The sequence below is a fragment of the Myotis davidii genome, unplaced genomic scaffold (genome assembly GCF_000327345.1).
Source record: "Myotis davidii unplaced genomic scaffold, ASM32734v1 scaffold233, whole genome shotgun sequence".
Classification (NCBI taxonomy): domain Eukaryota; kingdom Metazoa; phylum Chordata; class Mammalia; order Chiroptera; family Vespertilionidae; genus Myotis; species Myotis davidii.
The window spans coordinates 154,498-171,651 of NW_006285917.1; the positions used below are offsets into that span (position 1 = coordinate 154,498).

The 17,154-nt window shown below is 38.3% G+C and overlaps 1 protein-coding gene across 1 annotated transcript; it reads left to right on the plus strand.

The window, feature by feature from the left end:
• Nucleotides 1–562: 562 nt before the first annotated feature.
• On the plus strand, nt 563–13,428 carry GTSF1 (gametocyte specific factor 1). The gene is made up of 8 exons (XM_006756931.1): nt 563–608; nt 4,875–4,975; nt 6,757–6,883; nt 7,292–7,375; nt 7,832–7,895; nt 8,999–9,093; nt 11,023–11,055; nt 13,218–13,428. Exons 1-7 carry the CDS (start codon nt 593–595, stop codon nt 11,037–11,039), a joined length of 504 nt encoding a protein of 167 aa, XP_006756994.1. The 5' UTR covers nt 563–592; the 3' UTR covers nt 11,040–11,055; nt 13,218–13,428.
• Nucleotides 13,429–17,154: the final 3,726 nt, after the last annotated feature.

A 17,154-nucleotide genomic window follows, 5' to 3' on the forward strand; every position in this document is an offset into this window, starting at 1 on the left:
TGGCACTTCCTGACCACGTTTAAGGAAAGTCAGAGAAACAGTAAGCGAGAACGTCGCTGGGCATATGGGAGGGATTGAGTCTACAGACTGTCTGAGGGCTTCCAGCATTCCCAAGTGTCAGAGGGGAGCAAGACTGGCAGCCTTTCCATCCTGTATTTTTTTAAAACAACAGTATTCTTGTGGTCTTGATTTGCCCGCTCTAATGTTAAATAGCATCAGACCCTAACAGATGGTAAACAGTGATTGGCTACTGTAATGGCACTTACCGTAGACTGACATCCCCTGAATACGTTTTAAGTTAGTAGTCAGGTGTGGTTTTTCTTAATTATTTGGGAGCCCTATAATTTACTCCAAGAGTGTGAATTAAGCCATGATATTGAAATGCTTTAAAGTAACAAAGAATGCTTTAAAGGGGAAAATATGTGAGGGAGGAGGGCACTATAGGTTTCTCATAATGAACTTGGGTAGCTTCAATCCCAGTTTGACTCTATCTCTTAGGGCCACCTTTACGTACGTTTCATTTCTGATTCACTGAATCACTGCTTTTTCCCCCCCCTCCCCAGCACTTGGATTCGGCTCCTTCATTTCCAACATGGAAGAAACTTACAGTATGTATTTCTTATTGTTTTTAGAAAATAAGTTAACTTGCATACAATTTTATGTCTGACAGGACTTCTAATGTGTGGCAAAGATTCATATTTCTCCTAAACTGTTGAAGAGAAACGGTCTGTGTGATAGTAATGTAGAGAAGTGCCCTAATTTGAAATAAGATTTAAAATTTAAATAGTTAAAGAGGTATGAGAAGTCATCAAGCTTTGAAAAGGCTGCAACTGGGACACCTGTGTTTTCTTTCTATTTTCAGGAGTAATATGGTATACATAATGTTGATGTAGATTGAGTTTTTAGGATTAAAGAAATCCTAGGGAATATTCTTATTTCTCAAGTGACCTAGGATTCTTAGATGGCCAAGGAAATCAAAAGGGAGCCAGCATTAGAATCACACAAGTGTAGAACCAAAAGAGACCTGAAAATGACTTTATTTAACATTCAAATTTTGCACTGAGAAAACAAAACCTAGAAGAATTTATTTTCCCAGGCATATACATCAATATTACACTCTTAGGTATCCGCCAAACACAAATACTCATACAATGCACAAAGAAGTATATGCTAGATTGTTAGTCACAGCATCTATACTAATAAAAGGGTAATATGCTAATTAAACCTGACATCTTCTGGACATCCTTCCAGACAAAGCCATGGTGGTAGGGGCTGAGGCAGTTAGGGGACGATCAGGCCGGCAGGGGAGGGCCATTAGGGGGTGATCAGGCTGGCAGGGGAGCAGTTAGGGGCATCAGGCCAGCAGGCAGAGGTGGTTAGGGGCAATCAGGCAGGCAGGCAGGTGAGTGGTTAGGAGCCAGCGGTCCCAGATTGCAAGAGGGATGTCTGATTGCTGGTGCGTTGATCGGGTCTAAACCGGCAGTCGGACATCCCCTGAGGGGTCCTGGATTGGAGAGGGTGCAGACCCGGCTGAGGGACCTCCCCCCCTCCACCTACCTCCACCCCCGTGCACAAATTCCATTACATGACTACTTGCATATAAAAGTAAAAACTGTCCCTGACCGGTTTGGCTCAGTGGATAGAGTGTTGGCCTGCAGACTGAAGGGTCCCGGGTTCGATTTCGGTCAAGGGCATATACCTTGGTTGCAGACACATCCCCAGTAGGAGGTGTGCAGGAGGCAGCTGATCGATGTTTCTCTCTCATCAATGTTTCTAACTCTCTATCCCTCTTCCTCTCTGTAAAAAATCAATAAATATATTTTTTTAAAAAATAAAAGTAAAAATTGGAAACAACCTAAATGTCCATCTGTAAGGGAAATTATTAAGAATCTATGAGCCCTGGTCAGTTTTACTCAGTGGTTAGAGTGTCAGCCCTCAGACTTAAGGGTTATGGGTTCGATTCCCAGTCAAGGGCATGTACCTCGGTTTCAGGTTCCCTCCTAGCCCCACCCCTAGTTGGGGTGTGTGCGCGGGAGGCCACCAGTAATGAAATATTCCTTATATGGACTCACATAGAAGGAGCACAAAGATATGTTAAGTAAAATTTAAAAAAGGCAGTCCTAGCTGAGTGGCTCAGTTGATTAGAGTGTTGTTCTATACACCAAAAGGTTACAGATTCAATTCCAGGTCAGGATACATACCTAGGTTGGGGGTTCCTGTGAGAGACAGCCAATGGATGTTTCTCTGTCTCTCGCACCTCTCTCATCCTCCCTCCCATCCCCTTTTTTTCTCTCTAAAATAAATAAACATATTCTTTGGTGAGGATTAATTTTTTTAAATTTTTTAAGCAAATAGCAAAAATGGGTATAGGAAATCCCATCACACACCACAATATGGAGGAAAGTTGGACATTATACTAAGTGAAATAAGTCCGTCACAAAAAGACAAATACTATGATGAAGTATCTAGACTAGTCAAACTCAGGAACAGAAAGAAGAGTGTTTGCCATGATTGGGTGGAAGAGGGAATGGGGAGTTGTTTAATGGATATAGAGTTTCAGTCTTGCAAGATGAAAAAAATTCTGGAGATTGGTTGCACAACAACATGAATATACTTAACTCTATTGAACTGTACATTTAAAAATGGTTAAGATGGCAAATTTTATGTTGTATATATTTTATAGCCATTTAAAATTTTTTAATTAAAAAGAAAATAAAAATTTTAAATCTAAAAAACAGGTTAGAGCTAACCTAAATTACTAGAGACCAAAAAGTAAAGCATTTATGGTAGAAAACTATCATTATCAAGTCTGACGTATGCCACTGTGTGGGCAGTAAAGTGTGTATGAATCATAAGGTATGTCCAGTTCTGTCAGCTGCAGACATGGCTTAACATTTGCTAGTGATGGAATGGACTAAATGAAAGGATTTAATATGAATTTCATCTGTGAACTCTCCCTGGGTGTCCTGAAGCTTCAGAGGAAAAGATTGCTGGTCAGGATACGCCTGGTTAGCATAATAAGCCTGCCTGTCCTCTAAGATTTTTCCTTCCTATTCATTCTGTCCTTCACGTCACCTTTCTGGCTCATTTACATCATGGTCATGGTTCGCAATTTATTCCATGTTTACCACTCTTCAGTGAAACTGTCTGTTTCAATTCCCCACTAGCTTCTGATTTTCATAGCAGTCTCCTGGTTTATAAGCCTTTTATCAAATGTGAATTGTTTATCTTATTTCACTTTTATCATTGCCTTCAGTGGGGGCAAAAGCATTTTATTAGGTTGCTTCTCATCCTCATAATATATTGAGAATGTGCTTAACCATTTAATTTCCCTTCCTTAACCAACCTATTAAAATTCGGGGCTCAGCCTGGGCATCTTGTAAAGCCTAAGGGTAGTTACATGTTCAGAGGAACTTCTCTGAGAGATATGTTCAGAGAAATTTCCACAATTCCAAACTATGGAAATAATCCCTGAAAGTATAGCCTTCTAAGGGTAGTTTTAACTAGCATGATATAAGTTTGGGGCTTTCTTTCACATATCAGCTTCATATGTCTGCAGGTGTCTTAACTTCAGGAGGCTCTGTGTTTGCAGATTATTCTGTTTTTTTTTTAATATGGCAAATTCGATAATCACTAAATTAAAGAATTCTGATTTTTTTTCATGTATTAGAATACAAAAGGTAAAACTACTTATCTAATAAAGGTATTGGTTTCATTTGAGAGGTAACTTGAGTAACCAAGATGAGGAACTACTTATAGTAGTAATGAATTAAAGCAGACAGGTGAAAAAGAAGTCATCTATCAATGAATATTTCTCAATCTTCCATAGGACATATCACTGATATAGAGCAGTGCTTTTTTCATATCATGGCATACTAGCAAATAGACAGGGATGCTTTTAAGCAGGAGAAACTATCCTCAACTTGCCTTGACTGTTAAGGTATGGGAACACATGTGTGTGGACCCTACATTGAAATATTGGCACCCCATCCATTCCAACCTTCAGCATACTAGTTGGGAAGCTCTGGTTGGCTAGCTAGACTATAAATGACCCTGAATTAGCACTTTTAGAAAAGGAAAAGAGAATGTCATGTCATGTAACTTTTTGTTTAATAGTAAGGATGACCAACAATGAAAACTATTTTTTTTCATTTTTATATTTTTATTTATTTCAGAGGGCAAGAGAAATTGAAACATCAGTGAGAGAGAATCATTGATTGGTTGCCTCCTGCATGCCCCACACTGGGGATTGAGCCCACAATCTGGGCATGTGTCCTGACCAGGAATCGAACGATGACCTCCTGGTTCATAGGTTGATGCTCAACCACTGAGCCATGCCAGCTAGGTGAAAACAGCAATATTTAAGTACAACCAAATATGAGCTAAGACCTTAACCCTTGATCACTGGTTTTGCTGGACTTAACACAGTTTTATGTTATCAGAGTTAAATGTTCATTTTCAAATGTTTAATTACACTTTTATTTAAATTTCAAGTTGTTTTCAGACTGTCTTATTCTATTGTTCCAGATTCTGTTGGAAAATACATTGTGCTTTAAAAATGAAAATACATTGCGCCTGCCCTAGCCGGTTCAGCCTGTGGTCTGAAGGGTCCCAGGTTTGATTCTGGCCAAGGGCACATGAATGGGTTGCTGGCTCCATCCCCACCCAGTAGGGGTCATGCAGGAGGCTGCCAATCAATGATTCTCTCTCATCATTGCTGTTTCTATCTCCCTTTCCCTTCCTCTCTGAAATCAATAAAAATATTTTTAAAATAAAATGCTTTAAAAGAAAGAAAATACATTGTGCCTGTAAACCTGTAGTTTTCCAAAGACCTATTAAGCTTTATACTTACCCTATTTCTCTCTCTCTCTCAGTCGATTCCCTGGACCCTGAAAAGCTATTACAATGTCCCTATGATAAAAACCACCAGATCAGAGCCTGCAGGTTTCCTTATCATCTTATCAAGTGCAGAAAGGTAGGGTGTTATTTTCATAATTTGCCGTGTGATACCCTCTGAGTTGTTTTTAAAAAAACAAATTCTGTAAATATCAGATAATTCTGATGTGTTAAATTGAATTTCCAGAATTGTTTTGGGAATCTACCTTTGTATTAAATACCAACATTTATAGAAAGGAGTTTGTTTACTTCTTGGGTACATCAGTTTTTTCCTATTTTGTTCCCCTTTCCCCCCAAACTAGTGATAAGCACCCATAGTGATAAACAGCTTCTCTGGAGTCGTTTCTCCCTTTGTAAAAAGAGGAAACACTAATTTTTGCTAGCAATGAGAAAATCCCTTCCGCCTTGTGAAATTAATGCTGATAAGGATTGAGTCAATAATACACTGATTTCCGATATTTTTTATTATAAATTTTAGAGAAGTTGAACAGTTAGAGGTTAGCCCAAGAAAAACTTATTCCTAAAATTAACTCTTTTTCCAAATTTCGACAGCATCTTTGAGGGGGGAAATAAAAAACAATTTATTAGTGTTTCTTCTCTGGTCATTCTTTTGTAGACTTAGCTGATGTAAACTGCTTTAATGCTGGTATAGTAACTGAGGCACTTGGAAAAGATTGTTAGAATGCTGATGTCAGATACAGAGACCAAAGTTCTGCCAGGACTGATGCTTGGGAACCAGTTTTGGTTCTTAATCCAAACTGCATGCGGTTTACATATGTATTAACATCCTTTCATGACTGTTTCTCTTGTAGTCCTGGAGATATGATTATAATGCCGATTTTTATTTCTTCAGCTCTTTTTAATCTTTTGAGCAAAGATCCCTTAAAGTTGAACATGGACAGTATGGATCTGAATATACCACCACAACGTCCTCTTCTAATGCACTTAATCTTTGGCCACAAAACCTTTGCATTGGAATACCTGATATCCCTTACAAAAACATGGAGACAAATGCCCTCACAATTTTTCTCCGCCCTCTATTTTTTTTTTTCCAGCCTTCTCCCCATTTCACATTATTTTTACCTTTTTTTTAGTATTGTATGATATGTTTTTCTTCTCCTATTAAGTAAATTTCTTAATTGCTGGTATATTGCCATAAGATTTGAGCAACATTAAATACTTTGTTTTGTTTTAATAAGAAACTTGGTCAGCAGAGTAGACTCTATCATTTGGGCTTTTCCTTAGTGAAATAACTGAAATAAAGGTCAAATTGTTCAGAGCCTCATTTCAGGCATCATTACTTTAAATAAGTGTTTCCAAGTTAATCTGAAAAATCACTGGTTTGCTTCTTCTGCAGCTCCCTTCTAACAATTATTTTCCAGCCTTATTGTATTGCAATAACAGGGACACTACTGCAGTGCAGACTGGGAGTGTGTTTTAGCATTACTGTGTATCCTCAATATCAGCTTTCAAAGACATCCAAAGAGCTCTACCATTACATGCTGTGCCACTTGAATCTCATGACTCTGAAGAACAGCGAGAGAAGATGTTGTTCAAATACCCAATTCTAAATTTGCTTTTTATCTCCACATAAACCACTTTAACCCTAAAATCTGTGTTGTCAGTCTCTGTAGTCATAACAGAGGCTTACGTTTTGATGATTTTGAGAAATTATATGGTCTGTATGAATGATAAAAAAAAATTCCTCTTAATTTTCTACTATGAATTTATCTATCATAGCTAAGCTACAAGTTTATTGAGAGATTTTAGGGGAGCCATTTATAGATAAAGCTGAGCCATACCCCTTGGACTTTTAAGAGGTCCAGAGAATTGATAGACTCCTTAATTTTTGTTCCACAGAATCATCCTGATGTCGCAAACAAATTGGCTACTTGTCCCTTCAATGCTCGCCATCAGGTTCCTCGGACCGAAATCAGTCACCATATTTCAAGCTGTGATGACAAAAGTTGTATAGAGCAAGACATTGGTAAGACTGACTAGCTGAAATGTTTTGGTACTAGAGGTTAGCCCCTTTAAATTTGTGTTATGCTACATTGTCACCTTGATTTTTGGCTTTCCATATTGAAGAACACTTTCAGCGGGAAAAGGTTGTCAGGTTGTGTTTGTTAGAATGCTTTCTCTTCTAAACAACCTTATTCGCTTTACCAATAATTCATCTAACTAAAAAAATTCTTTTCTTGCCACAGATATGATAAATATCTTTGTTTCTGCTATTTCTTTCATGTCCTCTGTCAGCAAGGGGATAAGACCACTCTCTTTATCTTTGAGAAACAAAGACCCATTGAGCTACCCTGCAACCTCTTTAGCCACTAACCCCTTTAAACATAACTTAGCAATGTCCTGTTCTCATGTCAAAATCTCTATTGTCTTACAGTCAACCAAACCAGGAACCTTGGACAAGAGACTCTGGTTGAGAGCACATGGCAGTGCCCTCCTTGTGATGAAGACTGGGATAAAGGTAAGTGCTTCTGCATCTTTTTCTGCACAATATCTAAATCTCAAGTCATTTGCTTTAGACAGAAGGAAGATTTTCCTGTTTTATGGACATGCCATGTTTTGCAGAATGCTTTGTTATTTTTATTGGGCCCCAAAATGAGCACATTTGTATGGCTGTGCAGACACGTGGAACAGCCTCCTCTTCTTGATTGGAAAAAGCACTTCTTTACATCTGTCTTTTTCCATAAATTGTGCTGTGCCATCTGTGTTTAGCTGTTTCTGGGCACGTTTATTATTATTTATGTCGTTTGTGTTTATATTCTTCAATTAAGTTCCTGCTACTGTGTCACTTAGGCAGGGTACTTGATCAATTTTTACTTCCTTCTCTAAACTTAGGTGTATTATTTCCCATCTTACAAATTCAACTAGCATAAACTGGTGTCTTATACCACAAACTATGTTTTGCTTTCTTCGGCAGATTTGTGGGAACAAACTAGCACCCCATTTGTCTGGGGCACAGCCAACTACTGTGGCAAGAACAGGTAAATGAAATTGTCTCATTCCCAGCACTGGCTCCCAAAATCAGAGGGCTTTGTTACCAAAAAAAGCCACCAAAGCATGAATTGATCTCTTTCCTTGATGACATTACTTGGTAGTAACTTAGTCTAGATATTGTTTTGGTGGATTATTTTTCTTATTTCTTCCTTGATTCATAAAAAGGTCACATGCTTTGTGTAAATCACTGTGGGAACACAAAAATACTAGCTTAGAGTCTAGCAAAGGAGACAGTGGAGCCAGATATTCTTATGTCTTAGTTGAGTTTTTCACTAGGTTCATATTATTTTAATGCGTTAAAAAAAAAAAACCCAGCTATACTACGTGGATCATTTTTACTCTTGGTAACCAGTCTTTAAGGAAAAAATAATCTTAAAAGTTGTTTGTTTGTTTAAGAGTAGGGAATCCAAAATACCTGTTGGGTAGGGAAAAAAATGCATCTCTTCTTCCCACTGATTTTGTATATAATTTTGAAGTCTGTAAGATTTCTCATTATTATTTTATTTTTAAACCTTAGAAGATCACATTTCAAATCCAAATGAGAATATTTCTGGATTAGAAAATAAAGGACTGAGATGTTAGACTTCATTTTTCCCCCAATTGACTACTTATCCATTTTTATTTCTTAGCTCCTGAGGTCAGCTAGTAATTGTAACTGTACCTTATTTTGTGTGTGCACTAAGATAGAAAAACTTAAAAATGAATTTCACTAGTAAAATTTTAATTTTGCCTCAGTTCTTTGAGATTTGTTGCCTTTAGTTTGGTTGTCTTGGCATTTTATTTTATCTCATGTTTATTGAGTGAATTGATGTGTTTGTCATACAACTGAACAGTAGATGGCATTACTGTTTATATAAATTTCTAAGAAATGAAAATACTTAGACCCATCTTAATGCCTGTACAGAACAGTGAGCTTTCCAGAGAAATGGTAATCATTCTAATTGCGAGAATGTTTTGATGGAAATGTGTTTACATTTCATAATGTAGTCTGTTTTGTTTTCCCCCAAATTACAAAAAACGCATTTTGATTGTCTTGTGTGTGCCTGCCTGAAGAATGCTGGCATAGTCAGATTTATCTTTCTTTTTGCAGCCCTGCAAGCAACATAGTTATGGAACATAAGAGTAACCTGGCTTCAGGCATGCGCGTTCCCAAGTCTCTGCCGTATGTTCTGCCATGGAAAAACAGTAAGTGTAATGAGACAGAATGCTTTTATTATTTTCTTTGTGCTAATAAATGTAGTTAGTCTTTATATTCAAAGACATGTTTAGTCTGAATACCTTGCACTCTCACAACCCTGAGAATGAGCAGCTCTTAAATTTTATACCCTAAGGCAGCGGTTCTCAACCTGTGGGTCGCGACCCTTTTGGCGGTCGAACAACCCTTTCACAGGAGTCGCCTAAGACCATCCTGCATATCAGATATTTACATTACGATTCATAACAGTAGCAACATTACAGTTATGAAATAGCAATGAAAATAATTTTATGGTTGGGTCACAACGTGAGGAACTGTATTTAAAGGGCCAGAAGGTTGAGAACCACTGCCCTAAGGGCTTCAATCAGTTCACCCTAGTCCTGGTTCTGGTTAGTATCAGGAAAGTACAAGATCACAGAAACCAAAAGAATATTTTCAAGATAGGGTGACCACTGACGTCAAATACCATGAGTAAATTTGGGGAGAAATAAAAAGACTATTGTCCTACCTGGCTACTGTGGCACAGTGGTTGAGTGTCAACCCACGCACCAATTCCTGGTCAGGACCCATGCCCAGGTTGTAGGCTCAGTCCCCAGCAGGGGGTGTGCGAGAAGCAGCTGATCAATATTGATGTTTCTCTCATCAATGTTTCTCTCTCTCTCTCTCTCTCTCTCTCTCTCTCTCTCTCTCTCTCTCTCTCTCTCTCTCTCTCTCTCTCTAAAATCAATAAAAACATTTTAAAAAATAAAATAAGAACATATTTTTTAGAAGACTATTGCCCTGACCAGTGTGTCAGTGGTTAGAGTTTCAGCCCACGCACCAAAGGGTTGCAAGTTCATTTCCTGGTCAAGGGCATGTACCTGGGTTGCAGGTTCAATCCCTAGCCATGATTGGAGTGCATGCAGAAGATAACCAGATGGTGTCTCACATCGATGTGAGGTTTTTTTTTCTCTCTCTCTCTCCTCCACACCCTCTCCCCCTCACTTCCTCCCACTCTCTCTAAAAAAATCAATGGAAAAAATATTCTCAGGTGAGGATTAACAACAACAAAAAAGACTATTGATTTTGGTTAGGAGGAAGTCATCCTTGACTTTTAAGACATAAGATCAATAGGGAATTGGGATTAGAAATTGGATTTCAGGGACCTAAAAGGAAATGTGTAGAGAAAACATGAAAGTTATGAGTCATAAGAATCAGCATAAAAATAGTATTTGAATGTCTTTCCTAGACATCAGAGGCCATGCTGAGCAAACATACTAAATTTGTATCATACCACCCTGGTAAAGAAATTCCCACATATGGAACACCCAAGATAACCGTCATATTTAATATAAACTTTATTTTTTAATGTTGCCTCCCAATTCAGATTCCCTTGGTTTCGGTCTTTGCCACAGTTTGAGTTAATTTTCAGGTGGCTAGAGGATTTCCTTTAAGAAAAACTTCCCTTTGGGTACTTGCCCAAAAAATGAGATCACCAAATCATATGTCAGAAGGCTTGATAGGTAAAGAACTATCTTCTTTTTTCATGCACTTGAGTAGAATGCAATCACTAATTTTAAATTCTTCTACTTTTAGCCCTGACCGGTGTGGCTCAATTGGCACATATCCAGGTTATAGGTCCAATCCCAGTCCAGGCATATACGGGAGGCAATCAACTGATGTCTCTCTCTCTCCCTCTCCCTCTCCTTCTCCCTCTTCTCTCCCATCCCCCTCTTCCTTCCTCTCTCTCTATAATCAATAAAAGCACATGTCCTTGGGTGAGAATTTAAAAATAAATGAATGAATGAATGCATTCTTCTACTTTTATATTGTGATTCAATATACTTCAGAATAAATTGTTTGTGTTTAGTTAAAAGTAGAGGATGGAGTGAATTTCAATTGACATGGTGTATTTATTTTGAAATATTTCTACTCTGTAGATGGAAATGCACAGTAACTGAATATCTCATCAAGTAAGTGTTTCAGTTTTATTTCACTACCTTCTCAGATGGTAGCAAGATTTAACTGGACATAAAGCAATTTGGGTCCAATTTTCTTTCAGATTATGGTACCAAATTAAAGTTTTGTGTGTGCCTATGTTTTTTAAGTATATAGCTTCTGTTATGGCTTTACACGCTAATGAATAGGCATTTACTGATTAAATTAGAATTCGGTTAACACGCCAAGTTGCTTTCCCTAGAGTTACTACACATTGCCTTTTTCTTTTTCTTTTTCTTTTTCTTTTTCTTTTTCTTTTTCTTTTTTTATCAGCATTGCATTCTAGATCTCTCATACCCCTTTAATGGGCTGAGATTAATCAGACAGCTGTGCTTCACTACTTTGCAGTTCTTTCCCTGTGCAGTGCAGTTTAACACATCAAAATATTCAGACTCTTTTTAACGAGCACTTAAAAGTTTTGGGTTTCTAAGAGTCTTGCACTGTTGATCTTATCTGAATATTTGATTGAACAGAACTTCAAAAAATCTATATGAAGAGAGCAAAAAGTTTACTTTCCACAGATGAAGCCTTTCCTCGAGGTTACTATGCCCATAGCAGAGCCAAGTTTGGTGCTTCAAATGCTGCCCTGGCTGCATTTACCCCTGGCAAAAGGAATGTTAAAAAAGGCTAGGGATGGATTCTATCCCCCACTGTCTTGAGCTAGTAAGTCCTCAGTGAATATTTAGTGAATGAATGAGTGAGTGGCCTCTTGCCTTTGAGTTCATTCACTTCCTCTGGACAGTGAATCAGATGGATCCTCTGTGAGTTAGGGCTCATTTTATATGAAAGCTGATGTTTCTTCTGGTGAGAAGTAGAAAGGAGATTCTAAAAGTAAACACTCCTTAGCTATGGACTATAACTATCAGTTGCTTCCAGTATCAGCCATTTTTCTTGATAGGTTCTGACATTAAATTGTTAAATATATCAGGAAGGCATAAAATTACATCTGGCCCCTGAAGGAAAAGAGACACAATAGCACTAGGGTGCGCCAGGAAAGTGCACACAGAACTGGATAAATCATGAACTTTAAATCCTCTTACACACTGTACAAAATACTTGGTGCTCTAGTATGGATAGTTACCTAGTAAAAAATGGCTACTCTTAAGCAAAAGCTTAGGGGAAACTTCTATCACTTAAGAAAAGATACACCTCTCATTTGGAACTAAATTTATTTTTCTGTGTAACCTCTGAGGAATCAGGAAAAAAAAAATTATCCTATGTTAGTTCAGACTCTAGACAGCCATAGACCTTCTTATCATTTTTTAAATGCCTGTTGTTGCAGAATTCTCTAGCTTCTTTGGAAGGATACAAAAGAAATAGAAGACATGCTGAAACCGGTTTGGCTCGGTGGATAGAGCATCGGCCTGTGGACTGAAAGGTCCCAGGTTCGATTCCGGTCAGGGGCATGTACCTGGGTTGCGGGCACATCCCCAGTGGGAGATGTGCAGGAGGCAGCTGATCGATGTTTCTCTCTCATCGATGTTTCTAACTTTCTCTCTCTCTCCCTTCCTCTCTGTGAAAAATCAATAAAATATATTTTAAAAAAAGAAAAAGAAATAGAAGACATGACTTATTCCCTTAAGGAATTAATTATGGGTGGAAAGATTTTTTGAATGCACAGAAGTGAAAAGGATTTGTTTACCTTGTAGTCTGTATGCTTTATCCCATTTGTGTGTTTATCAACCACTCCATTTTTTAATAGATAGGTGCCTCAAAAGCAAGTAATACTAATTTATGTACATTGTAATAGCTCAGAAAATATTGGTAAATTGATCAGTAGTAGAGTGAATAAAAAGGAAAAAGATCAATATAACTTAATTAGAATTAATCCAGAATTGTCTGCAGGAGTCAATTGCCTAGATAGTCAATTCTGATTTTCTCCTGAGTCAAAAAACTGTTGACACAGGAGTGTACATTGATCTCTGTGTAGATTGCTTTTAAGTCAAGTTTCTCTGTGCTTAGTGGTACTCAAGAGCTCAGGGTCAGAAGGTACTTGGTGCTCTGCCATAAACAGCAGATTCCTCCAACGACCAAGAGATTTTAATTGTGTTGTAGTTGTGTGGGCCATTGTCATATGCAGTTGTTGCCTTTGTCACTGAAAGGAACTAAAAAAAATTTTTTTCTCATTTCCTTACAGATGACTGAACCTAGAAGACTCTTGCTTCTTCCTGCTATCAGTGGGTTCTTCATTTTTCTCCTAATCTAATTATAGAAAGATAAACTCTCTGTGACTTTCAAACTGACAGATGCCTTTTTTTCTCTCCCCCCTTTTGAGTCCTCATTTGATCCAAGAAAGACTCCACATAGTTTTAAAACTATTTCAAATAAACCATTGATGTAGATAGCTTGATAGTTTGGTCAAGTCCCTGAGCCCCAAGATCAGAAAGCACATCCCATTCCACATTAATGAAACACAATTATTTAAAGAATCTTAAAGAAGCCATCAAATGCAGGCAAGAAACTTGGGTTGGAAAAAGTAACTGAGTATTTGTGTTCTCTGACATACGTGGACCAAATTCTTTTTCCCATTAGTATGAATGGACCCATTTGATCAGTGCATCTGTTTATCCAGGGTCACCAGATACTGATAGCATTTATAGGGCAAAATGCCCCATTCTTGTTAGAAACTTGAGGACATCGTCTGTCTAAATATTTCCAACCTAGGGGAGGTTTCTTGTATTTATCTCTCCTACATTCCAGCTAGACGTTGTACTAGTTGTCAGACCAGATATAGATTATATAGGAGTGAAGATTGGAATGGAGGGGAGGAACAAGTGTACATGTGGAGAAGAGAGGGAGGCTTTCCAAAACCTGTGTGTGAAATTTAAGTTTCAAAGTTGAAATGTGTGAGGGCCCTGCTGACTACCTGGGATGTATTTGTAATAAGTTAGATTTTGAAACATCCAAAGCTCTGGATATCTTAGCATCTTGTTGGCCCTTACAAGGAGACTTCAAAGTCTCCCCAGAGATTGTTTGGATTGTTTTTGTGTGGTTGTTTTCAAGTTTGACTTGGGTTGGTTTTAAAACTGTCTGGCATGGGAGGGGTTTGTGATCTGGTATAGATAGGGACTTGGATGAAGCATACTGACAATCCCAAAAGGGATCTCTCTAGCAGAGTAACAGATAAGGGGAAGCAGGCCTTCTCCCACCAGTTTTACTCAAAATTCTTCCCTGATGAAGCAGAGCTGTCTGTTTCTTTAGTTCCAAACTCTAAAAACAGGTTCAAGATAAGCCCCAGTACAGTAGTAGTTCTGCTTAGCTGCATGATCTTAAGTGAATAACTAGGCCCTTTCTCCTGAGAGGGTAGTGAATATACTGAGGAGGGGGGAAAACACCCTTTATGCCCCAATCCTGGTCACTTATGTTTATGTATCAATCAATACCTCACAAACACTTTATTTAAAAATAGTCTTACTACTGGAAAATTCAAAACCCTTTTGATTTCAACTGTTCAGGTGATGACAGAACAAAACTATCATTTGCTATACTTATAACCCAGAACTCCCACCTAGTTTAGGAGAAATAAACAGGGACATGAGTCTCATTGCAAAGAATTAAACAGAAAATAGTTACTTTGTGTTTTTATTTAATATTTAAAGAGGTGATAGGCTAACATCTAACATTTATGAAAAGCAAATGAAAACCCTGATTTTGTTATTTTAGGAAAACAGCTCTTTGCTCATGACTACTAGAATTTAATCACAATACATCTGACCCTTTGGAGTATAACACTCACATGGGAGAATCACTGGCTGCCTGTGTTATTAGCTCACAAAATAGACAATCCTGTTGTTTCTTTGGCAGGCTAATGACTAAAGCAACCAATTTGTCTGATCCAGGAGCTTTCAGAGACTGCCTGGGATTCTTACTGGGCCTAGGATTCACTAGTCTGGACTTTGTTTCCTGGAGATTTTTAGGGATTCTCAAAAACTAGAACAAAAGTGACTATTTACTACTTCTGTCAGATATTGGAAGGAGACGTTTACTAATCTTTGAGACTCTCTTTTGGGGATGATACCCTCCCTTTGGAATGTGAACAGTGGAAGATAAAGAATTAAACACTCTACTTTAATTTCAGTTACAGTCAGGTGTTATGGTTAAATACAGAGGTGTTTTGAAACCTTATTCCAGAGCCTCTGAGTCCTACATTTTGATCTTATGTAGGGCTTCCAGATTCTACCCCAAAGAGATGATTTGCTTTTTGAAAAATTGCCTTTCTCTATAGGGGTTCTAGAAGTGCCATTGTGATTTGCAAATGTTATTACCAGGAATAAACAAATGTAAGTAATAAAGGACCTTTAGTTCTCCTGGTAGTTGTACCTGAGCTAAACAAGGAAAGTATGCAGATTTAATTTCGAATAATGCATCGCAGTACCCTTTCATTGGTGAGGGAGAACAGTAGCTGCTTGTATTAGTCTTTTAGACAAAATGTGTGTGATCAATATTGGCATTCTTAGACTCCTTTACTTGTACTTTTCACAATTCACATTAAGCTCAAACGTAGGCAGAAACCAAGGAGATAACATTATACTTATTACCTTTTTTAAAGATGCAGGATATAAAAATCAAGTTGATTTGTATACTATAATTTAAATGATCAAAGCAGGACTGGCCTTGCGAAGAAAAGACCTCTGAGAAAACATTTATTTCTTGTATCAATACAAGGGGCAGAATAAGGAAAACTACCTAAATTCCAGGAGAAAAATACTGTAGTGATGGCTCATTCCTTTGATCTCTATCTTCCTGGTACTGTTAAGCTTTGGAACATATTCGTATCCTACTTTACAGTCATGGCCTTTTCAGAGGCCTCTAGCGACGTTAACCTGTTATAACAACAGTCTCAGCCGACTTTGTTCCAGCTATAGCAGTCTGAAGAAGGCACACCTGTGTGTGAACAGGGGATTAGCCCTATATATAGCCATTCTACTGCCTGGTGCAACTCAGTTTTATAAACTTGGTAACTGGGATTAGCCCTATATATAGCCATTCTACTGCCTGGTGCAACTCAGTTTTATAAACTTGGTAACTGGTGAGACATATAAAATCTAAGATTGTATATAAAAAGGAAGAACAGCATCCTAGGTGAACAGTAACGGTAATAACAACCATATGGTCAGAAGGTTTGCTTTTGTGTTTATCTTAATTAAAGACTGTTTTATATGAAACTAAAATAATGTAAGAACCTTTGAGGAAATGTGAAGATAAGTTTAGTATTTTACTTTGTTATGCACACACACACAAAGAAAGGAAATAAGTCCAGTTTATATGAAAAGCTGAGTATGAATCCAACCATGCCTCTTAATTGTTATTAAAATACTGAAATAAAGTGTGCTTTCCTGGTTTGTTTGTTTGGATTTTATTTCCTCGGGCTTGGAGTTCAGATTTTCAGTGGACGGGGTTATTTAGGTCTTTGTGTTGGTTTTCTCTGGAGTGGAACTTGCAGCAGAGGTGCAAATTGAAAGTGATGGGAAGTCTTGATCTTGAGCTTAGAAGCTCCACTGAGATGTCCTTTTGTTGAATTGGCAGTTTCAATGGAAGAATCAGTGTTTTAACTTTACAAAACCTTGAAAAATAAGCTTTGATATGGTTCCACCAGGTATATAACTCTGACATCCACCTATCATCTCATATATTCTTAAAACTGGAGGGAGCTTAGAGAATACTGGGTCCAAAACTTCATCTTACATATGAAGAAACAGGCCCTGAGAAAATGTGCAGCATGTCATCCTATATAATAAAGAGCTAATATGCAAATGGTCATCACATCCTCATGCCTTAATGGCTCAGACACTCAACACTGGGGAGAGAGGAATGGGGACCAGCCAGGCACAAATGAGCTTGTGAGAGAGGAATGGGGACCAGCCAGGCTGTGGCCCTGGAGGGGGACAAGCCACCTATCCCGCAGTCCCGGGCACCTGTGGCTGCAGCCCAGGCAAAGCCACCTGCCCACAGTCCCCTGCGGCTGCGGCCAGCCCCAGGGGAAGCCTGCCCAGGTCCTGGGTGCCTGCAACTGGCCAGAGGAGAGAATCCTGGGTCCTGGGTGCAGGGTGAGGCAGAGACAGGGCAATCAGGGG